General features: G+C 49.0%; 1 protein-coding gene across 2 annotated transcripts in view; it reads left to right on the top strand.

Moving 5' to 3' along the window:
- The window catches only part of nckap1 (NCK-associated protein 1), a 297,326-nt gene that overhangs the window by 197,667 nt on the left and 74,756 nt on the right, over window positions 1-24,903 (top strand). For both annotated transcript variants that reach the window (XM_070875820.1, XM_070875819.1), the window contains exons 23-24: window positions 8,593-8,690; window positions 22,981-23,074. In XM_070875820.1, coding sequence (XP_070731921.1) covers window positions 8,593-8,690; window positions 22,981-23,074 — 192 coding nt within the window. The remainder of the gene's footprint in view (window positions 1-8,592; window positions 8,691-22,980; window positions 23,075-24,903) is intronic.

The following is a 24,903-nucleotide window of genomic DNA, read 5'->3' as shown; positions in this document are numbered from 1 at the left end:
CCGACCCGCGCTCCTGTTCCCGACCCGACCCGCGCTCCTGTTCCCGACCCGACCCGCGCTCCTGTTCCCGACCCGACCCGCGCTCCTGTTCCCGACCCGACCCGCGCTCCTGTTCCCGACCCGACCCGCGCTCCTGTTCCCGACCCGACCCGCGCTCCTGTTCCCGACCCGACCCGCGCTCCTGTTCCCGACCCGACCCGCGCTCCTGTTCCCGACCCGACCCGCGCTCCTGTTCCCGACCCGACCCGCGCTCCTGTTCCCGACCCGACCCGCGCTCCTGTTCCCGACCCGACCCGCGCTCCTGTTCCCGACCCGACCCGCGCTCCTGTTCCCGACCCGACCCGCGCTCCTGTTCCCGACCCGACCCGCGCTCCTGTTCCCGACCCGACCCGCGCTCCTGTTCCCGACCCGACCCGCGCTCCTGTTCCCGACCCGACCCGCGCTCCTGTTCCCGACCCGACCCGCGCTCCTGTTCCCGACCCGACCCGCGCTCCTGTTCCCGACCCGACCCGCGCTCCTGTTCCCGACCCGACCCGCGCTCCTGTTCCCGACCCGACCCGCGCTCCTGTTCCCGACCCGACCCGCGCTCCTGTTCCCGACCCGACCCGCGCTCCTGTTCCCGACCCGACCCGCGCTCCTGTTCCCGACCCGACCCGCGCTCCTGTTCCCGACCCGACCCGCGCTCCTGTTCCCGACCCGACCCGCGCTCCTGTTCCCGACCCGACCCGCGCTCCTGTTCCCGACCCGACCCGCGCTCCTGTTCCCGACCCGACCCGCGCTCCTGTTCCCGACCCGACCCGCGCTCCTGTTCCCGACCCGACCCGCGCTCCTGTTCCCGACCCGACCCGCGCTCCTGTTCCCGACCCGACCCGCGCTCCTGTTCCCGACCCGACCCGCGCTCCTGTTCCCGACCCGACCCGCGCTCCTGTTCCCGACCCGACCCGCGCTCCTGTTCCCGACCCGACCCGCGCTCCTGTTCCCGACCCGACCCGCGCTCCTGTTCCCGACCCGACCCGCGCTCCTGTTCCCGACCCGACCCGCGCTCCTGTTCCCGACCCGACCCGCGCTCCTGTTCCCGACCCGACCCGCGCTCCTGTTCCCGACCCGACCCGCGCTCCTGTTCCCGACCCGACCCGCGCTCCTGTTCCCGACCCGACCCGCGCTCCTGTTCCCGACCCGACCCGCGCTCCTGTTCCCGACCCGACCCGCGCTCCTGTTCCCGACCCGACCCGCGCTCCTGTTCCCGACCCGACCCGCGCTCCTGTTCCCGACCCGACCCGCGCTCCTGTTCCCGACCCGACCCGCGCTCCTGTTCCCGACCCGACCCGCGCTCCTGTTCCCGACCCGACCCGCGCTCCTGTTCCCGACCCGACCCGCGCTCCTGTTCCCGACCCGACCCGCGCTCCTGTTCCCGACCCGACCCGCGCTCCTGTTCCCGACCCGACCCGCGCTCCTGTTCCCGACCCGACCCGCGCTCCTGTTCCCGACCCGACCCGCGCTCCTGTTCCCGACCCGACCCGCGCTCCTGTTCCCGACCCGACCCGCGCTCCTGTTCCCGACCCGACCCGCGCTCCTGTTCCCGACCCGACCCGCGCTCCTGTTCCCGACCCGACCCGCGCTCCTGTTCCCGACCCGACCCGCGCTCCTGTTCCCGACCCGACCCGCGCTCCTGTTCCCGACCCGACCCGCGCTCCTGTTCCCGACCCGACCCGCGCTCCTGTTCCCGACCCGACCCGCGCTCCTGTTCCCGACCCGACCCGCGCTCCTGTTCCCGACCCGACCCGCGCTCCTGTTCCCGACCCGACCCGCGCTCCTGTTCCCGACCCGACCCGCGCTCCTGTTCCCGACCCGACCCGCGCTCCTGTTCCCGACCCGACCCGCGCTCCTGTTCCCGACCCGACCCGCGCTCCTGTTCCCGACCCGACCCGCGCTCCTGTTCCCGACCCGACCCGCGCTCCTGTTCCCGACCCGACCCGCGCTCCTGTTCCCGACCCGACCCGCGCTCCTGTTCCCGACCCGACCCGCGCTCCTGTTCCCGACCCGACCCGCGCTCCTGTTCCCGACCCGACCCGCGCTCCTGTTCCCGACCCGACCCGCGCTCCTGTTCCCGACCCGACCCGCGCTCCTGTTCCCGACCCGACCCGCGCTCCTGTTCCCGACCCGACCCGCGCTCCTGTTCCCGACCCGACCCGCGCTCCTGTTCCCGACCCGACCCGCGCTCCTGTTCCCGACCCGACCCGCGCTCCTGTTCCCGACCCGACCCGCGCTCCTGTTCCCGACCCGACCCGCGCTCCTGTTCCCGACCCGACCCGCGCTCCTGTTCCCGACCCGACCCGCGCTCCTGTTCCCGACCCGACCCGCGCTCCTGTTCCCGACCCGACCCGCGCTCCTGTTCCCGACCCGACCCGCGCTCCTGTTCCCGACCCGACCCGCGCTCCTGTTCCCGACCCGACCCGCGCTCCTGTTCCCGACCCGACCCGCGCTCCTGTTCCCGACCCGACCCGCGCTCCTGTTCCCGACCCGACCCGCGCTCCTGTTCCCGACCCGACCCGCGCTCCTGTTCCCGACCCGACCCGCGCTCCTGTTCCCGACCCGACCCGCGCTCCTGTTCCCGACCCGACCCGCGCTCCTGTTCCCGACCCGACCCGCGCTCCTGTTCCCGACCCGACCCGCGCTCCTGTTCCCGACCCGACCCGCGCTCCTGTTCCCGACCCGACCCGCGCTCCTGTTCCCGACCCGACCCGCGCTCCTGTTCCCGACCCGACCCGCGCTCCTGTTCCCGACCCGACCCGCGCTCCTGTTCCCGACCCGACCCGCGCTCCTGTTCCCGACCCGACCCGCGCTCCTGTTCCCGACCCGACCCGCGCTCCTGTTCCCGACCCGACCCGCGCTCCTGTTCCCGACCCGACCCGCGCTCCTGTTCCCGACCCGACCCGCGCTCCTGTTCCCGACCCGACCCGCGCTCCTGTTCCCGACCCGACCCGCGCTCCTGTTCCCGACCCGACCCGCGCTCCTGTTCCCGACCCGACCCGCGCTCCTGTTCCCGACCCGACCCGCGCTCCTGTTCCCGACCCGACCCGCGCTCCTGTTCCCGACCCGACCCGCGCTCCTGTTCCCGACCCGACCCGCGCTCCTGTTCCCGACCCGACCCGCGCTCCTGTTCCCGACCCGACCCGCGCTCCTGTTCCCGACCCGACCCGCGCTCCTGTTCCCGACCCGACCCGCGCTCCTGTTCCCGACCCGACCCGCGCTCCTGTTCCCGACCCGACCCGCGCTCCTGTTCCCGACCCGACCCGCGCTCCTGTTCCCGACCCGACCCGCGCTCCTGTTCCCGACCCGACCCGCGCTCCTGTTCCCGACCCGACCCGCGCTCCTGTTCCCGACCCGACCCGCGCTCCTGTTCCCGACCCGACCCGCGCTCCTGTTCCCGACCCGACCCGCGCTCCTGTTCCCGACCCGACCCGCGCTCCTGTTCCCGACCCGACCCGCGCTCCTGTTCCCGACCCGACCCGCGCTCCTGTTCCCGACCCGACCCGCGCTCCTGTTCCCGACCCGACCCGCGCTCCTGTTCCCGACCCGACCCGCGCTCCTGTTCCCGACCCGACCCGCGCTCCTGTTCCCGACCCGACCCGCGCTCCTGTTCCCGACCCGACCCGCGCTCCTGTTCCCGACCCGACCCGCGCTCCTGTTCCCGACCCGACCCGCGCTCCTGTTCCCGACCCGACCCGCGCTCCTGTTCCCGACCCGACCCGCGCTCCTGTTCCCGACCCGACCCGCGCTCCTGTTCCCGACCCGACCCGCGCTCCTGTTCCCGACCCGACCCGCGCTCCTGTTCCCGACCCGACCCGCGCTCCTGTTCCCGACCCGACCCGCGCTCCTGTTCCCGACCCGACCCGCGCTCCTGTTCCCGACCCGACCCGCGCTCCTGTTCCCGACCCGACCCGCGCTCCTGTTCCCGACCCGACCCGCGCTCCTGTTCCCGACCCGACCCGCGCTCCTGTTCCCGACCCGACCCGCGCTCCTGTTCCCGACCCGACCCGCGCTCCTGTTCCCGACCCGACCCGCGCTCCTGTTCCCGACCCGACCCGCGCTCCTGTTCCCGACCCGACCCGCGCTCCTGTTCCCGACCCGACCCGCGCTCCTGTTCCCGACCCGACCCGCGCTCCTGTTCCCGACCCGACCCGCGCTCCTGTTCCCGACCCGACCCGCGCTCCTGTTCCCGACCCGACCCGCGCTCCTGTTCCCGACCCGACCCGCGCTCCTGTTCCCGACCCGACCCGCGCTCCTGTTCCCGACCCGACCCGCGCTCCTGTTCCCGACCCGACCCGCGCTCCTGTTCCCGACCCGACCCGCGCTCCTGTTCCCGACCCGACCCGCTCCTGTTCCCGACCCGACCCGCGCTCCTGTTCCCGACCCGACCCGCGCTCCTGTTCCCGACCCGACCCGCGCTCCTGTTCCCGACCCGACCCGCGCTCCTGTTCCCGACCCGACCCGCGCTCCTGTTCCCGACCCGACCCGCGCTCCTGTTCCCGACCCGACCCGCGCTCCTGTTCCCGACCCGACCCGCGCTCCTGTTCCCGACCCGACCCGCGCTCCTGTTCCCGACCCGACCCGCGCTCCTGTTCCCGACCCGACACCCGCGCTCCTGTTCCCGACCCGACCCGCGCTCCTGTTCCCGACCCGACCCGCGCTCCTGTTCCCGACCCGACCCGCGCTCCTGTTCCCGACCCGACCCGCGCTCCTGTTCCCGACCCGACCCGCGCTCCTGTTCCCGACCCGACCCGCGCTCCTGTTCCCGACCCGACCCGCGCTCCTGTTCCCGACCCGACCCGCGCTCCTGTTCCCGACCCGACCCGCGCTCCTGTTCCCGACCCGACCCGCGCTCCTGTTCCCGACCCGACCCGCGCTCCTGTTCCCGACCCGACCCGCGCTCCTGTTCCCGACCCGACCCGCGCTCCTGTTCCCGACCCGACCCGCGCTCCTGTTCCCGACCCGACCCGCGCTCCTGTTCCCGACCCGACCCGCGCTCCTGTTCCCGACCCGACCCGCGCTCCTGTTCCCGACCCGACCCGCGCTCCTGTTCCCGACCCGACCCGCGCTCCTGTTCCCGACCCGACCCGCGCTCCTGTTCCCGACCCGACCCGCGCTCCTGTTCCCGACCCGACCCGCGCTCCTGTTCCCGACCCGACCCGCGCTCCTGTTCCCGACCCGACCCGCGCTCCTGTTCCCGACCCGACCCGCGCTCCTGTTCCCGACCCGACCCGCGCTCCTGTTCCCGACCCGACCCGCGCTCCTGTTCCCGACCCGACCCGCGCTCCTGTTCCCGACCCGACCCGCGCTCCTGTTCCCGACCCGACCCGCGCTCCTGTTCCCGACCCGACCCGCGCTCCTGTTCCCGACCCGACCCGCGCTCCTGTTCCCGACCCGACCCGCGCTCCTGTTCCCGACCCGACCCGCGCTCCTGTTCCCGACCCGACCCGCGCTCCTGTTCCCGACCCGACCCGCGCTCCTGTTCCCGACCCGACCCGACCCGCGCTCCTGTTCCCGACCCGACCCGCGCTCCTGTTCCCGACCCGACCCGCGCTCCTGTTCCCGACCCGACCCGACCCGCGCTCCTGTTCCCGACCCGACCCGACCCGCGCTCCTGTTCCCGCTCCCCGCGCCCCCCCCCCCCCCGGACTGGATCTGACCTGACCCCTCCCCACCTCCCTCCCCCTTCCCCTCCCTCTCCTCCCTCCCCTCCCCCCCCCCCTCCCCTCCCCCCCCCTGCCTGACCCGAACCGAACCTCCCCGACCCGACCCGACCCGACCCAACGCCACCTACCTGTAAATCTGGTGCTGGGGACGGGCCCTTCCCGAAGTCTCGGGCCGGCATGTTCAGCCTTCGGTCCCGAAAGGCCTGCCTGAAGCACTTTCTCACAGATAGGAAGATGGTTTATTTAATCTTTTCTTTGCTTATAAATGTTTATTCAGGTTGGATTTATTTGTATAAGTATAAATAAGGATTTATTATAGAATTTAATGACTTCCCTCCCCCCCCACCTCGTTCTGGACGCCTAATTTGTAACCTGCGCCTGATTTTTTTAATGTGTAGAACAGGTTTTTTCAGTTCTACAAAAATCTTCACTTGCTCCATTCTACTTTAGTTTGGAGTACGCTTTCACTGTGGAAACTTTCAAATCAGGCGTCAGTGGCCGGACACACCCCCTTTTGAAGAAAAAATTCTGTTCCAAAGTAGAACTGTTCTACCTGACTAGAACTGCAGAAAAAAAAATGTGGAGAATTGCGATTTCTAAGATAGTCCGTTCTCCACCAGTTGCTCCTAAAAATCAGGCACAAATAATGTGGAAACGTGGGCCCATAATGTGGTGGGGCCGTGGTAATCGCCTGTCCTGTCTTGTCAACAGCAGGCAGCCCGTTAGATTTAAACATAGAAACGTAGAAAATAGGTGCAGGAGTAGGCCATTCGGCCTTCGAGCCTGCACCACCATTCAATAAGATCATGGCTGATCATTCACCTAAGTACCCCTTTCCTGCTTTCTCTCCATACCCCTTGATCCCGTTAGCCGTAAGGGCCATATCTAACTCCCTCTTGAATATATCCAATGAACTGGCATCAACAACTCTGCGGTAGAGAATTCCACAGGTTCACAGTTCACTGAGTGAAGACATTTCTCCTCATCTCGGTCCTAAATGGCTTACCCCTTATCCTTAGACTGTAACTCCTGGTTCTGTCATTGTGTGGTCTGAACACTCCAGCTCCTTCCTTGGTTAGTGTATTCATAAAGTCAATCAATCGTGTCCTTGTCTCTGTCTGAGTGATCTCCTGCATTTTGTTCCCGCTGACTGCTTGTTTTAAAAGTTCATATGAGGCTGGTCAATTTACAAAACTGCCTTTACATTACAGCCTGTTAAGCCTTTAACTGTCGACTTACTTTAATGCATTCTTCCTGCAGGCCTGACTACAGCTGCAATTTCCCTCTGTCACAAACTCTGCTGATTGCATTCCCCATTTCGGCCATTGTATAGGCTGAAACAGCCTATTTGCAATCTCAGCATCCTGTTTAACCCAGAGCTGACTGCTAAGTTCCACCTCTGTAGTATTGCCCAGTCCATCGTTACCTCAGCCCATTTGCTGTCGAAACCCTCATCTATGACTTTGTCACCTCCGGACTCAACTATTTCAATGCTCTCCTGACTCCTATCTTCTGCCAATCAATAAACTCCAAAATGCTGCTTTACCACATCTAATTCCGTTCACCCAACAACCCCATCCTTGCTGCCCTGCATTAGTTCCTGGTACCCGAATGCTTCAAATTTTAATTTCTCATTCATAGTTAAATCCCTTCATGGCCTCATCCCTCCCTACCTCTACAACTTGCTCTTGCCTGATAACCCCCAAAACTCTCCATTTCTCTGACTCTGACCTCTTGTTTTCCGTCTGCCCCCCATTACTGGCGGCCGTGCCTTCAGGTGCCTAGGACCCATGCTTTAATTCCCTCCATAAATCTCTGTGCCTCTTCACCTTCCTCTCCTCTTTTAAGACTTTCCTTTAAGACCCCTACAAATATTCTTTGGTTCACTGTCCATTTTTTTGATTGTGTCTGCAAAGCACTTTAGAGCATTTTTCTAAATTGCAGATGCTACGTAAATAAGGCTGTTATTCTGCACTAAAAGTGCCTTCAATGCTCATCATACAGGTAGATCAGCAACAAAAAAAAATGTAAGGGATTGATAAACCTGTAAAATGTTGAAATTTACTCTTGAGGGGGGCTTTAATATTGAATAATTTCTAAGTTTAGTAGGTCATCGGTTATAAATTTCTGAACTGTTGTATCCCATTGAAATCTAGATTTGAAATGCGCACATTTGCTAATTGTCCCAATTTTTCTCCTTGTGTAGCTGGTAGTATTTGTGTATTTGTCATTGGTGTTTGTTCTGTGAGTGACTCATGCAGAGCCACAAGATAACTTGCATTAGTGCATAAATCACATCCCAAATTCAAAGGTCATAGATTTTGGCATGAAGGGTGAGCACTGCACTGGATTTTACAGTACAGGTAATTTCTGATTTTCCCCAACCCCTTACAATGCATTTCATACAATTGATTTGGACAGCACTCAGCATAGTCTTGTACATTCTCGCATGAACTCTTTCCTTGCTACCCCCTCGCCCCTCCCCATCCTTCTTGATGATTTGTTGGACTGTTCGGCAGTAAAAAGTCTCTGATGCTTGATTTCTGCTCCAGTTCTTCTTTCCTGTTAGTTGGATTTTTTGTAATTTAATTAGTTTTTCTTCCTTTTCCCAAAAGTAAGAATATGCTAATAGAGTTCAGTCACCGTCTTTCAACTTGACAATCTGCTGTTTTGTTAGTATCTCAACATTTTTTTACAGAAATAATGAAGATTTACAGATTTTCAAAATGCTGAATTTTTCAAATGTCATTGTATATACATGCACAAGCCTTAATCTTTCGCTTATACACAGAAGTTTCAGGACTGTAGACCATCTTTGACAATATGCTCATGTGATTACATACTTGTATTAGTGTTACAGCATGTGAGCTGACAACACTTGCATGTTTTCCCACAGAAATGAGGGCTCTTTCAGAACTTCTAGGTCCATATGGAATGAAGTTTCTAAGTGAAAGCCTGATGTGGCATATTTCCTCACAAGTGGCAGAACTCAAGGTAAGATTGTGGTTTCATTACAGCTATGTCTGTATGCTAGTGCAAAGAAAAACATTATAAAATACACCATTATAAAATGATACTGACTGACATTTTAAACTGGAAACTTTTGTAGTATGATGGGAATTTCACAAATGTATTAGTATCTTATGTCAATGGTTGTAAAATACACCTTCAAAGATTTATATGCAAATGTAAAAACTCCAGTTATTAACTTTACTTTCAACTTACTACAGGTAGTTGTAATAAGTAGCAATTTTCTTGGTTAGCCATTTGCCAATTATTGGTCATCGATCCCATGAGTTTCCAGAGAAACTCCGACACCTAATGTGCTCAACAGCAAATTTGAAATTATTCTCTGATGATGTCATGCTAGTGACTGCATCCTTTTGAGTGTGATGTTTCAGCCACTCCTCTTGTACTTACAAAACTAAGGTCCATCACTATTGACTGGTTACATGGCAGCTGTTGCAGCCTGTCACCAGCTATTGGCTTGAGATTTGTTTAGACCCATTTGAACCAATGGCTTCTTGTGATAAATTCCTAACTTGTAGGACTTAATTGTTTTGAAGTATTTTGTTGTGCCAGGTGTTGCCATTCTCAGCCAAAAGGGCAGGCAAATGTCTGGATATGAGGGCTTTGTCACTCACAGATGCACACTAATAGCTTTACGTGATATATCCTTTTTCCCTCCCTTCCGCCTTGTGGAAAGGTGCTCGTCTCCATAGCCTCGTCTTTCAGCCTCTTTGTGCAGCAGAGAGGAGATCCCTGTACAAGCAGTTTCATGTATGAAGTAATTTGTTCTTGCAGTACAGCAAAAATGCATTAAAGCACTATTTGCATTATGACTTTGCACTTTCTAGATTATTATTGTTGCTAAACATGTTAACACCAGCAGGGTACAAAAATGTTTTTCTTCATTAGAATGTGTCTGTGTCCCAGTGTTGGAGTGCAATTTGCAACATTTTCGGTACCTAGTGATATTTTGACAACAACATCTGTCGGAAATTTTTTTAAACTCACTATATAAACTATAGTAAAATTCAAAACTGTTCATCAGAAGAGTGAGGTTTTAATGTAAAACAACTACAGATTTATTTTTTTACACTTTTACATTTTTAAAAATGTATAACAATAACTACAATATAGAAGAGGTTTAAAACAAGCAGATACAAAAAACTATAAAATGTAACAAAGTAGAAGTCACTGTTGCATTATAGACAACAGACTATCAACAGCATATTTTACAACTCTTAGGAGATTTAACATGGGCCAGAGATATAAGAACAAGAGTGTTGAGCAAAGTAATTTAACCAGGCATACTTGTTGGAGGGCAGAAGGGAAAATTAGACCGTCGTGGGGGAAGGGGGATGGGCATGGGTTGGAGGAGAGGCAGTGCAGAGCAGAGGAAGGAGAGAGAGAAAGTGATTGGATGTGGTAGAGAAGGATGGAGGTACAAGAAAATTAACTTCTCGGAGTGTCAACCCAGATTTTCACATGAGTGAGGAGGGGGCAGCTAAACCTTCTGTCCGTCATACACAGGAGTTCCTGTCTGGGGGAGGAATTTTAGCTCCTTTGAACAACAAGCCCCAAAAAGACACTCTGTTGGAGGGGAAGAAGTGATTGGTCCTGTGAGTCACAAAGTACTAGTGAGAAAGAGGATGACTCAAAGCAAACTACCAAGAAACGACAACCAAAAAATTGCACTCATAAAGGCCTCTGGTGCATCCGGCGTGTGTGTCAAACACTCAAGGTAGATTAAGTCAATCATTAGTAATGTGGAAAGTTCATAAAAACAAAGACGAGAGGCGAGGCCTCAGCAAAGACTAAACTCAGGACGTTGGAGTGGGTGATTAGTCCAATACAATGAGTCATAGAAATTGAACGGAAGATTTTTGTAAGTTTTTGGTTAGCATTGAAAATGTAGACAGGAAAGGATGCAACAGTCTACATGCAAATGGTTATTTATTCTAATGCATTAATGCCAACCGACAAAACTCAGAAAAGCTGATGAACTGTTTCAACAAAGCTGGCACGGCTCCAAAAAATAACATACAAATGAAAAACAGACCTGAATAAAGGGCTATGACCATACCACTGATTAAAGTTGATTGAAAAAGTTAAATTCCTCTTTATTGTATTTCAGGGTTTTTATTAGTGTTTTTCAATGAAAATTGAACGACAGTAGCTTTGAGTATGACATACAATAAGTAGATACAAAGGGAGTGTCATGACTTAAGCTGCAGCTATACTCAGTATTCCATCAAATGTATTATGGAGGGAAACTGGAGTACACAAGTGCAATTTTTAGTGTTGAATTTAGAAATTTTGAAAGGGGAAGTAAACTCTGGTGCAAAATGTAGTTCCTAAATGCATGCTCCCTCAGGAAATTTTCATTTACATTTTTTGGTGTGTTTTCCAACATTCTATGGTGTATTGTTGATCAGCTTTTCAAATCAAAAATAATTTATTCTAGACTGGTTCTATATATAAAATAAGTCATTCTTACAAGTCTCAATTAACTTTTCATTTTTGAGAGGGCAATACTGTCCATATAAACAGCAGGCCTAACTGTGTGAACGTGCCGTAACTGACTGAAATATACCAAATAAGTTATCTTTATAGGTTATTCCTAATGTTTCATTTAAAAATGACACCTAACTCACAAAAATTAGCTGGCATTCAACCATTAAAAAATGACTTCCGACATTAAAAATGCTGCCAGCACTGAGGACTAGGGCAGCTGACGTACATCAAAGTTTGTCTGGTATCAGTAAACTCTCTAGTCCCAAAGAAACTTCCTGAACAGATTGCATTCAGCCAGTCAGAAGGTGCTTTGGTGGAATTAAGAGTTGTTTCTTCTGTACAGATTGTAAAATGTGAAAAATAAAAATATTTGAATTTCATGTGCAGATTCTAGTACACCAAACCTCTTCATATAATGAAAATGAGTAGATGTTACAAAAACCTCACTCACATTGGCCAGTAATATTCTTCTCCTATACTCATATTTTACTCACCAAAGATCTTTCCTCCAACTGTTTTAATTATCGCATCTATAAATTTATCCAAATGGTTAAAACCGTGACCAAAATTTAAACATTGGATTGTATTAAAAAGAAAATGCTCTGTTTAGGTAATGCTGCAACCGGACAAATCTTTGGTGTGCATTACATTCATAATCAGTTTTGAAATAAAATGTTCATTGACATTTTGCAAGGACTGTTATTGCAAACAGCAATTTACTCATTTACCTTCCAATCCCCTGCTCGTTTGGTGTCTATTAAACAGCTTTTCTGATTCTGGCTGACTTTTTCATGATCAGGTATTGTGAGTTGCCTCATCTATGTATGCATTAAAACATCTCTCATGCACAGAGGTGAAAAATTCACTATGCAGTGAGTGTGAATCAGCAAAGCTATTTTAGTAGAAATCGTGAGAGTAGCATTAATGGTACCACAAAAACTGGCCATCCACTCAAAAAATAATGATCAGCAACTGTGTACCTGTCAACAGGTAAGCGAAGAGGAACACCTTTCTATCATGTATTTCACCATCTTGCAATGACTATAAGTATGTAACTGTAACTCATGCATACTGTACCTGTACCCTTGTAATGCACACCCTGACCACAGGGAGTGAGCTCCTCACCTGGGCTTCCAGGTATAAAAGGGGAGGTCCCACCCAGGATCAACACTCTTCAGTCCTAGAAATAAAGTGAAGGTCACAGAGTGACCGTATCTGATATATCCATGCCTCGTGTGAGTTTGTAACAAGGTGCAGAGACACTACACTTTCCTCAACATATATATAAAAAAGCTACATAGAAACAGACTTCTCCTATCTTTTAAGTACCTGAAACTAATGATGAACTGCAGCAAAAAAAATTACACATTAAAATATTTTCTCTCCAAGTTTTCCTTCTAAATTAAACAAGAATGTTTTTCAAAACTAGCCGTGCTTTGTTTAAAAAAAAATTACAGTAGATAAAAGATGAGTTAGATATTCACAGCCTGGGTTTAGTCTCTCAAACATGGGCTTTAGATAAAATCATAGATTCATAGTGTAATAACACAAGAGTCCTGTTATTATAAACTGCCTCGGATATGTACCCGATCTTTTATTCCCACTTCGGATAAGTACAAGATCCGATTTCCTGTATTGTCTGCATGATATCCGACAGTGGCACCCTCTGGTGTCTGGTGACCCCAAGCATAAATATATTACACATAGAATCACAGAAATTTACAGCACGGAAGGAGTCCATTTCGGCCCATCGTGTCCATGCCGGCCAACAAGAGGCTATCCAGCCTAATCCCACTTTCCAGTTCTAGGTCCATAACCCTGCAGGTTATGGCACTTCAGGTGCACATCCAAGTACTTTTTAAATGTGGTGAGGGGTTCTGTCTCTACCATCCTTTCAAACATTGAGTTCCAGACCCCCAAAACACTGCGTGAAAACATTTCCCCTCCAAACCCCTTTAAACCTTCTACCAATTACTTTAAATTTATGCCCCCTGGTTGTTGACCTCTCTGCTAAGGGAAATAAGTCCTTTTTATCCACTATATCTAGGCCCCTCATAATTTTATACAGGTACACCTCAATAAGATCTTCCCTCAGCCTCCTCTGTTCCAATGAAAACAAATCCAGTCTATCTAATCTGTCCTCATGGCTAAGATTCTCCACTCCTGGCAACATTCTCATAAATCTCTGTACCCTCTCCAGTGCAATCACGTCCTTCTTGTAATGTCGTGACCAGAACTCTATACACTACTCTAGCTGTGGCCTAACCAGTGTTTTATATAGTTCAAGCATAACCCCCCCCCCCCCTCCCCCCCGGCTCTTGTATTCTATGCCTCGGCTAATAAAGGCAAGCATTCCGTATGCCTTCTTAACCACCTTATCTACCTGGCTTGCTACTTTCAGGGATCTGTGGACATGCATGCCAAAGTCCCTTTGTTCCTCCATGCTTCTCAGTATCCTACCATTTAATGTGTATTCCCTTTCGTTGTTAGCCCTCCCAAATGCGTTATCTCACACTTCTCTGGATTAAATTCCATTTGCTGCTGTTCTGCCCACCTGACCAATTGATATCTTCCTGCAGTCCGCAGCTTTCTTCTTCATTATCAACCACACAGCCGATTTTGGTGGTATCTACAAACTTCTTAATCATACCCCCTAATTCAAGTCTAGATCATTGATGTATATCACAAAAAGCAAAGGACCTAGATAAAGAGAGACTGGGCTCAAGTCCACTTATCCTGCCCTTCGATTGGTTGGAGCACCTCTGTCCAGTCCTCTGACACCTTTTTGATCTCTGTTGGTGCACACATCAGGTCAGTTGCATTGGGGGCACCCATCAGGTTAGGTTGATCCAAGCGCACAATAAAAAAAAGTCTAGTCAGTTTGCCTCAATGACAGGCCCGAAGTTGTGTTGCGAAACACACATTGAAAAACAGAGGGTTGGTGAAGGTAGATGTTGTGTATATACCGACTGTTAAAAGGCATTTGATAAAGTACCTCATAACAGACTTATTCAGAAAATAGAAGCACATGGTATTAAAGGGCCAGTGGTAACCTGTGTTTAAATTGGCTAAGGGATAGGAGGCGGAGAGTAGTGGTGGGCGGATGTTTTTCTGATTGGAGAGAAGTATGCATTGGGGTCGGGATGGGGACCATTGCTTTTCTGTTTTTTATATGGGAGTACAGTTTCGAAATTGTAGACAATACAAAACTTGGCAACGTAGTAAATTATGAGCATGATAGTAGTAGACTTCAAGAGGACATAGACTGATGAAAAGGGAAGATACAGGGCAGATGCAATTTAATGCAAATAAATGTGAAGTGATGCACATTGGGAGAAACATGGAGAGACAGTATAATCTAAATGGTATTTTGAGGGTGTGCAAGAATAGAGGGACCTGAGTGTATATTCAAAAATCTTTGAAAGTGGCAGGGCAAGTTGATAAGACTGTTAAGAAAGCACATGCGATACGTAGCTTAGTAAATGGGGACAATGAATACAGAAACGAGGAAGTCATGTTAAACCTTTACAAATCACTGGTTAGGCCTCAGCTGGAGTATTGTGTACAATTCTGGGCACCACACTTTAGGAAGGATGTCAAGGCCCTGGAGAAGGGTACAGAGGAGGTTTGCCAGGATGATGCCAGGGTTGAGGGACTTCAGTTATGTGACGAAATTGGAGAAGCTGGGATTTTTCTACTTGGAGCAGAGAAGGTTAAGCGGAGACCTACTAAAGGTATTTAACATTGTGAGGGGTTTTTGGTAGAGCACGTAGCGAGAAACTATTTCCTCTGGCAAGTGGGTCGGTAACCAAAGGTCATGGATTTAAAGTAATTGGCAAAAGAACTGGAGGGGAAATGAAAAATTGCTGCACACATGTGGTTAAGAAGATCTGGAACGCACTGCCTAAAAGGGAGATGGAATCTGATTCCATAGGAACTTTCAAAAAGCAGTTGGACATGTACTTGAGAACTAATTTGCAGGGTAATGGGGAAAATGCTGGGCTGTGGGACTAAATTTGGATAGCTCTTTCAAAGAGCCGGCACAGGCATGATTGGCTGAATCGCCACCTCTTGTGCTGTAAGATTCTATGGACTAGAAATTCGGCAGGTTTGCGCCTGTTTTACTGCCATGGCGGGTCGGGAAAATATTTTTTTTGGCGGGGGGGGTGCGGTAAACTCGCCGCGCACAATTTAGAGCCCGGGTGGTAAAAATTATCGCCCGCCCGTTTTTTTTACCGTTTTTCTGACTTCAATCGCTGTGCAACACTCCACTATTGCCACGGGCAAAACATTTGCGATACTGCCATTTTTACCGCCTGCCCAAAAACACACACACACAAAAAAAATCAAGTCTTACCTGGTCGGACCCACGGCGCTAACAACCCATCTTTTAAAAAACGGAGCAGAAGTTCAGTGCATAAAAGGATTTGGAGGGAAGGCTGCGTTTTACACAGAGGTTTTTGAGTTTATAGTTAGTTTTTAAGGCTATTTGAGGACATTTAAAAGAATGGGGGCTATAATATGTCTGCCATTATTGCTGGCTGCTTATTCTATGCAACATCGAGCTGGAAGAAGGCTTATTCAAGAGCATTTTGAGCGTAATCAGAGAGCTTGCGGATGCATGAGGAGGAGGCCTTGCTCCCCACTAGTTTATAGGCAACAGCGCTCATAACCTGCAGCTGTCTGAGGCACAGTGCGTCATTCGAAGGCTGCGCTTCCGAAAAGATATGCCAGTTCATAAAAGCATACCTACAGCCGACCAGCAGCATCAGGACTGTACTTCCGGTCGAGGTGAAGGTGACTTGCCTTCTATGCCTCCGGCTCTTTTCAGGTATCAGCAGGGGACATATGCTGCATCTCGCCGTTCGCTACACATAGTTGCATTCGCCAGGGAACTACTACACTATACGCAAGCAGGATGAACTTTATAACGTTCCCAATGACCAAGGAGGCACAGAATGAGAGGGCTGTGGGTTTTGCATGAATTGCTGGCTTCCCCAAGGTTCAGGCTGCCATTGACTACGCACATAGGCCTGTGAGCACCTTTAGAGGAGCCAAAGGTTTACCAAAATCGAAAGGGATTCCACTCCCTGATCGTACAGATCATTTGCGACCATACTCAGTGCATCATGGCAGTAAATGCCCAGTTTCCAGGGAGCATCCATGATGCTTCCATCTTGCGTGAGAGCAGTGTCTCGCAGCTATTTGAGCAGTGCTTCCGATGCCTGGATCACTCTGCAGGCTCCCTGCAATACTGCCCTCAACAGGTTGCTGAGTTCATTGTGGTGTGCTGCATGCTGCACAACTTAGTCATCATGAGAGGACAGGATTTGCCACTGGGGACTGCAGAACCACCTCAGGAGAGAGGAGGAGGGCGAGGAGCCCATTCCAGCACTCATCATCAGGGGAGGCCTCGGGGACGTTTCGCCACTGTAAAAGTCTTATGTCAGCAGCTCATAATTCAACGCTTTGCTTGAACAGTTTCACCATTGCCTTCCCACTCTATCCCACCATGTTGACTATTCCCTCTTTTATTCTGCAAATGAGACATTGCCCAAGAATGGTTAAGGTAGACAAAAGAATTTGTAAAACATTTGTAAATTTATGAAACATTTGTACATTGTTGAAACTTTGTTAACTTGAATTTTTAACTTGAACACAATTTTTAAACTTTTGTAAAATAACTAAAACAGGAAAACAACAGTAAAATAGCAACAAAACAAGAATAACCCCTGCACCGAAAGTCTTTTAACTGCGGCCACCTTCCCAATCTTAAACCCCCCCCCCTCGTTTCTTGCCCCTACCCTACCTGCGTTTGCAGCAAGGCGTGCAGAGCGCTGCTGCTGTTGGGGGAGAGACAATGGAGATGCCATTGGACCCCTTGGAGCAGCTCTGGGTATGGAAGGCCCGGCTTCTGAGTCGGAAGGCTCTTGCTCGGCCTCACCACTCACAGGTGCTGTCGGTCTGGATGGTATGACACTGGAGACTACAGTGCCAAAAGTCGAGACCATCAATTGCTGCAGGGCATTGACAGCCTCGGTGTTCTCATAGCCGCAGATTGTGCTGCAATGTTGCCGGAAATGCCACCCAGGGCCTGGAGGAGATCTCGACCGAGTTCGATGCTTTCCCTTGACAGTCCCACCATATCCAGGTGTGAGTCTGCCTGTCTTTAAGCAGACCAGCTTTGCCGACTCGACCTCCGAAGAGACGGCATACGGGGTTCAACCCTGTGGGGGGGGCACGTTGCTGCACACGATTTGGACCGACTGCCTCAGATTGGACGAGGCAAGTGAATGTGGCTTCCTCCGAGAAACTTGTTGCCGCAGCTAAAATATGTGCTGACGCACCACCCCCTCCAGCCGCACAACAGCTTCATGATGATGTTCCTCCCGTGGAGGGTCCTCAGCATGGCCCTCGTCTTCTTCCTCGACCCACATATGATGGGCTGAGGTGGAGGCTTCCATAGGAGGATGTGGCGCCTCAGAATCCTCATCTGCAAAATGGAAAACAACAGACTAGTAGTTTGCAGCAGGGGAGGAGGCAGGGTGACATGAGTAAGCTTATTTGAAGGACCACCACTACTGCATTATATTATTTGAAGGATGACCACCACTACTGCATTATATGTCGTCGAGAGAAACTGCATCACATTGCGCTAACCCTAACTCACAGACAATGCATCACATTGCCCCAGCTAAGCCCGGGGATTTTGCAGGACTTACCGTCAGTTCAGAACATGGGCTCAACACCCACATGGGTAGTTGACCTCCCAGAGGCACCAATTAAACCAGCCACACACTCCTCCAAGTCTGTTAATGGATAAGTTTGGGGCAGACCACAGTCTGTGTGTCGCTGCTGGCAGTGATTATGGGACAACTTTTCCTGCAAAAATGACAATAGGAATGGTTACCAGGGGGCCCTTCTGCTCTTGTGGTACACACAGATAGCCATCAAAGCACTTATACCATACTGTGTGCATTTAATACAGTTGCCTGTTTAATGGTCCTGGTAGTTGCATGTGGTTCATGAGGAAGATGTCAAAAAGCAGTCTTAATAATGTGTAACGATCATTCATGGCAAATAAGCTGCAACACTAAGCCTAACGGCAGCAACATGTCAGATTTACAATTTAAGTAATCAAGGAGAGCATCAATAAAAATATTACTTACACTCACGACCCTGCAATGGTCATTCCACCCTTTCCTGCATTGCTGGTGTCTCTGCGAATGTCATCAACTGAGAAGACATCCTCAGCAACACCGGTCCATAATCACCTTATGACGGCGGGGGAGAGGGGTTACTTTGACCCCTCCTATTAAACACCGCACACCTACTTTCAATTGCTGTGATCAATGCTTCATTGGCATCAGAACTAAATTTCTTGGCCCTCTGTGTCTAATATAATCATCCTGCATGTTCCCTTGTCTGTGAAAAATGGCAGATTGAGACCTTGGTGTACTGCGCATGCACGGTTGCACCCTGACAGCTGACCAGAATCACCGGGGCGGGGGGGGGGGGGGGATGGTATTTGCGCATGCGCAGAAGGTCTGTTTTTATTTTCAGATTGGTGAATTTGGCTCTGGCGCACAAATTGTAGTTGTGCAAGGTCGGATTTACTGCTATTGCCGGTCACTGCCGAATTTTGCCGCGCCAGCGACAGCAGTATTCCGGCGATGTAAAAATAAATAAAAAGCCACGATTATCGCCTAAAAAAAACAGGAGTGGTGCTATTTTCTGAATTTCTAGCCAAAAGATTAATTTAAAATAAAACATTAAATTACTTTCTAATGTTGGAGTCCACCTGTGCTGAGTGCATAATAGCCTTTTCATTACCCAGCGTGCACTGTGTGGCAGGCAATTTAGGGTGCTGCATGTTTCGATTTCAGGCAAAAGCCAGATTCATTTCCAGTGATAATCCTTGTGGTGTATTAGCTCACCAACATTCACTATCTAGGCTTACATATCAAGAATATCACTGGTTAGGTACTAGGAAAGGAAAATTATGCTAAGAGGATATGTATACATAACAGCTCTTTTTGTAAGTAATTGCTACAGATTTAAAAATCAAGTAATTGTATAATAAACACACACATCTATTCCTGGTAGTTCTCTGTGGTTATGCCTCCTGATCCATTTTCTTTCTGGAGGTTATCCTACAAATACAAAAGAATTATAAAGAGCTCTTTGTATTGAATCAGAGATTCGCCAAAAGTATAGACATTTTAATGAGACAACCTTAGCAAAAGATTTCCTTTTAGTACATAGTCGTTTAGTCCTTGAGTTATAGTCCATAATATCAATTGTAACTTTAAGTAGTCTCACATATTGTATCAATCTAGTTGTAATCAAATTGGCTAAGTTTGTACTTTCCTAGTCTGTGGTCGTAATTTGCATCCAGCATTTCTCAAGATTATTTTCCTTAATAGTGTAATGGCTTTAAGATCATTAAAAACAGTAGGTAAGTGTTGCAAGGAATATTTAGAAAATTAGAATTATTGTGCTTCACCTAACAGTGCAAAATAGTACTGATCTTTTAAAGACACAACTTGAGGAATAATAATTCCATTAAATTACAAAATAGCCAATTGTCAAAACAGCCTAGCAGTGAGGGAGAATTGACTCGAGGGTCTCCATGCTGGTAAGGAAACACAAATTATCTGAAGACGATAATTTTGTTCTATAAGTGGTAGAGTATTTTGAACAAAAAATATTCTTCCTCCCTCCACCAGAATATTCTTCCCTTTAAGCTTTTCCAACTGGGGATAGATAAATTGTTTCCTCTAAGATTTGATTAAAAGTATGTTATGTATCTTCTGTGAGTGAGAATGTTGGAAATTATATTTGTAATATAATTCTGCAAACAGCTCAACACATCTTTCTCCTCTTCTCCCCTCCCCCAAAAGTTTTTAAATATAAATTGGTATCTTGCATGTAATTTAAAATATATTGTCTTTTTCTCTTAAACTGCACACAAGTGAGATATGTTGCATTCCAAAGTATTTTCATTCCAGTCTAAAATATAAATCAAAGTGTAATTCAAAGCTTTGTGTACAATTTAAGCAAGCAGAAATCTGACTGTTGAAGGTTTTGCAACCATCAGAATTAACACAATTGGTGTATACCATTGACCTTATTTTTCCTGTACTACATTAGTGCCAGCAATATTTGCAAATTACTGCATCCTGTATTTATAAAATGATTAGAATATACAGAAACATTAACTTATTTGAAAATAGCCCGCAGATGAAACTTTTAAATAAGCATAAGAAACATGATCCCCACAGGCTATGGAGGACATTCTTCTGTTTCTGAAATCAAATTATTTTTCATTTGCGGTCAACCTCAAGGGAGTTTATTATTGTGTGAAAACAGTATTGGCAGTTGGTATCCCTTACATACAAAAGGCCATTTAACCTTTTGCCTTCATATGAAAGTAATTTATTTCTTTGGGGAGGAGGGGGATTGGAAGGAAGATAGGAATGTGTGACTTGGACTAAATCGTCTAAAGTTAGCCAGAGTTGATGTCAATTCCTGAGCTTTACTTTTTTCCATATCAGTGTTTTCTACATTCTAATAGGAAATTACTGTTAATTTATGTGAATGTGTTTTCTGCCAAATATCAAAGATTATGCAAAATATGATAAAACTGCAGTTTAAACAAATAATGTTCCTCAGCAATAATGTAACATGGGCTTCTCATCTGACCCAGCAGCTAAAGAGAAGGAACGTCTTGGGGAATTCATTTTTTCCGAAGTATGTGTTCTTTATTGTTTAATGGGAAAAATATTTTTTTAAGTCAAATTTGCATTCCCATTGCCTCCTGACCGATTAGATCTCTCCACCACTGAACTGGTGTCAATAAGAGAGTAGCCCCATATGTCCTGGAGCTGTTTCATTGACTGCAGTGGGGGCATTGACATAAGATCTGCCAAGAGTTAATCAAGAGCTGCTCAGCCCAAAAAATGTGCTGCAAGTAGTCGCATATTTTTCTGGGTTGTGGTGGTAGCAGATTGTTTCCCATGCTGATCTACTATAAGCAACCAGTACAGCCACGTCATGGAGTGGCATAGTGTTGGGGAGACCCAAACTGATGGTTGCATAAAAAACTAGATTTTTTTTAATCACTTTTTATAAAACTGTTACCAATATACCAGGAATGAGTACTCTGCTAGACTTATCTTCCCCTAAATTCACTATCTGATGTGGTACTACGCTTCATAGAAACTCCCATGTTTGATCATTTGATGAGGCCTGAATTAGTAAGTGGAAAACTTTGCAAATTCCCATCTAGGTTGCTATGCAGTAGCCCTTCCCTTCTTCCCAACCTTCGCTAGAAAAACACTTGTGTGGACATGAGCTGAAATAGGATGGGGTTCAACTGTGATGGCCATCACAGCTGAATTGCCCAATAATGCTTGCTTTCTCAGATCAGACATGAACTGGCATTTGAGTGTAATAGGGATCAAGTTTCGGGCCGCGCCTAGAACAGCACAGCCCTGCGAGTCATGCCTGATTTCCGCGCTCAAAATCGCACCTAAAACTTACCTCGGTATTCTCCCCGCTGCTGGAACGTTCCAGGCCCTTGGCGCAGTGCAGCACAAGCTGTGGGGGTGTGGAGCCAGTTCCCGGCGCTGAAAAGAGTGTGCGCGCATGTGCAGTAGCTCCAGGCCGCTGAGGCTGCGTGGGAGGGGCCCGAAGCACGCCGCCCCCTAGCCCTGGCTGAATAGGCTCACTAGGGCGGCGAAGATCGGACTCTGGCCTCCTCATTGACCGGGCCCGTTCAGCCTCCCTCCCTCTTCTCCCTCCCTCTCCTCTCTTTCCCCCCCCCCGCCCCTCTCCTCTCCCCACCCCCCTCCCTCCTTTTTATTTATTGATTTTTAAAAAATTATTAATTTTTTTGGATTGATTTATTGGTTGATTGATTTATTATTGATGATGGCTCTTTATTTGTAAAAGTGAAGTGTTTAATGTTTGTAAACTTCCCCCCCCCCCCCCCCAGGTGCAAGTGGCCGGACACGCCCCCTTTTGAAAGAAAAAATCTGTTCTAAACTGAAACTGTTCTAACTCACTAGAACTGGAGCAAACTAAATGCCGAGAATTGCAATTTCTAAGATACTCCATTCTAAACTAGTTGCTCGAAAAAAATAGGAGCAACTCAGGCCGAAACTTGACCCCATAGAATGTAGCTGGCTGTAGAACTGTACTAAAGTATGTGTTGCTGACTTCAGGTGATACAGGTGGGGGGAAATTAGAGAACAAAATAATTTAATCTGATCATTTTGAAGTACTGCAGATAAGTCCCAGCATTACCTTCGCGATTAGACTGTAAATTACAGTCCTGTATCTCTTTAAAAGCAAGATATATTTTTAACTATCTCATGATACAGTGGCTGACCTAATCAAGTCACCTTCTCATTGAGAAGAGGTAGGCTGATTGATTGTTGATTGTTCCATCATGGGATAAAGATTTGAGGAGGAGAGAAACAAAGAATGGAAAAATTGAACTGGAAGTTCTATCCAATCCCACTATTGTTTCCTTTTGGATTGAAAGTGGAAAGACAGAGAAACAGGATGATCATGAGTGTTTCAGAAGTCGGGCCAAACATGGACTGGTTTGATCTGCAGACTCTTAATCTCTTTGGGAACCAAAGACTGTTGAACCATCTGGAGTTTATAAACCTAATTTCCTTTTGCCAGATTGAAATATCTGTTTGATTTTGGTTATCTGACTGACTGTCTGATACTGTGTATCCTTTCTTCCTAGAAACTGGTGGTGGAGAATGTTGACGTGCTAACACAAATGAGGACCAGCTTTGACAAGCCAGACCAAATGGCAGCACTCTTCAAAAGATTAACATGTGGGTATTGAGTATGTTCTCAGATTACAGAAACTGGGCAGACAATGTAATGATTTTCAAATCTGTGTTGACACAATCTCCCTGTTGCAATGAAACTATAGTTCTGCACATTCCATCTTCACATTTCACAAGAAAATCACAAGGATATCTAATGCTGTGATTTTTTTTAATTTTGCACATTGCCATAATTTGATACAAATTACAGGTGTTGCTACTTCAGTTTAGAGGTGTGTGTAGTTTTTTTTCTAGGGGAAGGGAGAAGAAAATGACAAACTGAGTTAAGGGCTAACTTCAGTTAAAACCAAAGTTTGTAAAGGCTTTTGTGTTCTTTCAGTATCTAAATTTTTATTTACCAAAAGCTTTTTCTTTGGCTTGCATGTGATTGTTAGAATATGAAGCAGAGAAAACAGAGGACTTTGGTCCCAGTAATTTTACTTTAGTGAGAAACATTTGGGCTTTATTGAAAGTTGCCAGAGAAACTTAACCCCATGCACTCTACTCAACAGACGACCTCCTCAGTATTGTTCCACCATGCTGAAATGATTTTAGATTTTATACGGCGCAGGAGTTGTATTTGATGTGCAAAATATAATTTTTTTAAGTGATGGCCGCCACTAGTTCTACTCCACTTATATTCTTTTGTATTTTTGCCAAATTAAACCTGACAGTATTGAAAAGATGGCCTGTTTATTAAGTGAGAAAGGTGCTGATTGGTAACATAGGGATAGACAAATGACCACCTTCAGGATAATCCATTTTCATATTCACTTTTGTCGCGAAGAAAATCACAATGTCTTTTGTAATTTTATCCAGGCAAGAAAGGAAATTACAGAAATTCTTTTTTGGCTCTTCGTTGAAACTACTTGGCAGGGTATTGCGATGATGAACATAAAAACAAATCTTAATTTGGGCAAAGCCTTAATCTTGTCCCAGCAGACTTTGTACTAACGTAAGAGTGCACTGTAGCATTCCACAGTAACTAGTTGTGGAGACGGGTAGCTGTTTGAGACAGGTTATCGGCTAACTCAAAACAGACCAGGGGTCAACCTAAGACCTTTGTGCAATGTACACTTGGGAATTGGAGAGAAATACGTGTCTTTTAAATCCTGGCTTTTTTTTTAACGTTTAATGCTAGATAGTGGTTTTAAACCCTTACATCCTTGTCGACTGGCTTAGAGTTGAATTATGTTTCCTTAATTAAGTTAAATTAAGTGGCATACAGAAGGGAATCTAATCAGTCCAGGAGATTTTACTGTAAGGATATTTTTCTAGATCCTCCACAGCCTATTGCTCCTGATTTCCCATCCACTGAGAAAATATCAACACTGGTCTGGATTTTCCATCCTGCCGGAAACATGTCGATTTTTAAATAAAATAATGCCTGACACTATGGACTGAGAATTGTGTGGGGAGGAGGAGATGCTGGAAAGGAAGTGCAAAAGGAAGCTGGGAAAATTAGATTAGCCCCACCTCTATCCACATCATCTAAAGAGACAGACATGAGAGCCAAGTTAGATCTGTCCTCGGGTGACCTGGAACTGCAGGAGTTCTGTTTTATTGAACACTTTTTAAAATGAATATTTAGTATTTTTAAAATTCTGGAGCAGGACTTGCTCAGGCTACTTTTTACTTTGGTGCAGATATTTTGTCTTAATGTAGTTTGTAATGCTGGTTACAATTTAGCAAAACTAACTTTTTTTTGCTGCATTTAAATTTAAGAAAATATCTAAGGCTACACGAGAACATGCTGGTAAAATATAAATTAAAGGCTCAGAGCTTTGATAACTGAGGGGTTAATTACTCTGCATTTTCAAATTCTGGAATAATTA

Source organism: Pristiophorus japonicus, chromosome 3, assembly GCF_044704955.1.
Source record: "Pristiophorus japonicus isolate sPriJap1 chromosome 3, sPriJap1.hap1, whole genome shotgun sequence".
Taxonomy (NCBI): Eukaryota; Metazoa; Chordata; class Chondrichthyes; family Pristiophoridae; genus Pristiophorus; species Pristiophorus japonicus.
Note: the sequence above shows the minus strand (reverse complement) of the source record. Positions and strands in the feature narration are given on the sequence as shown.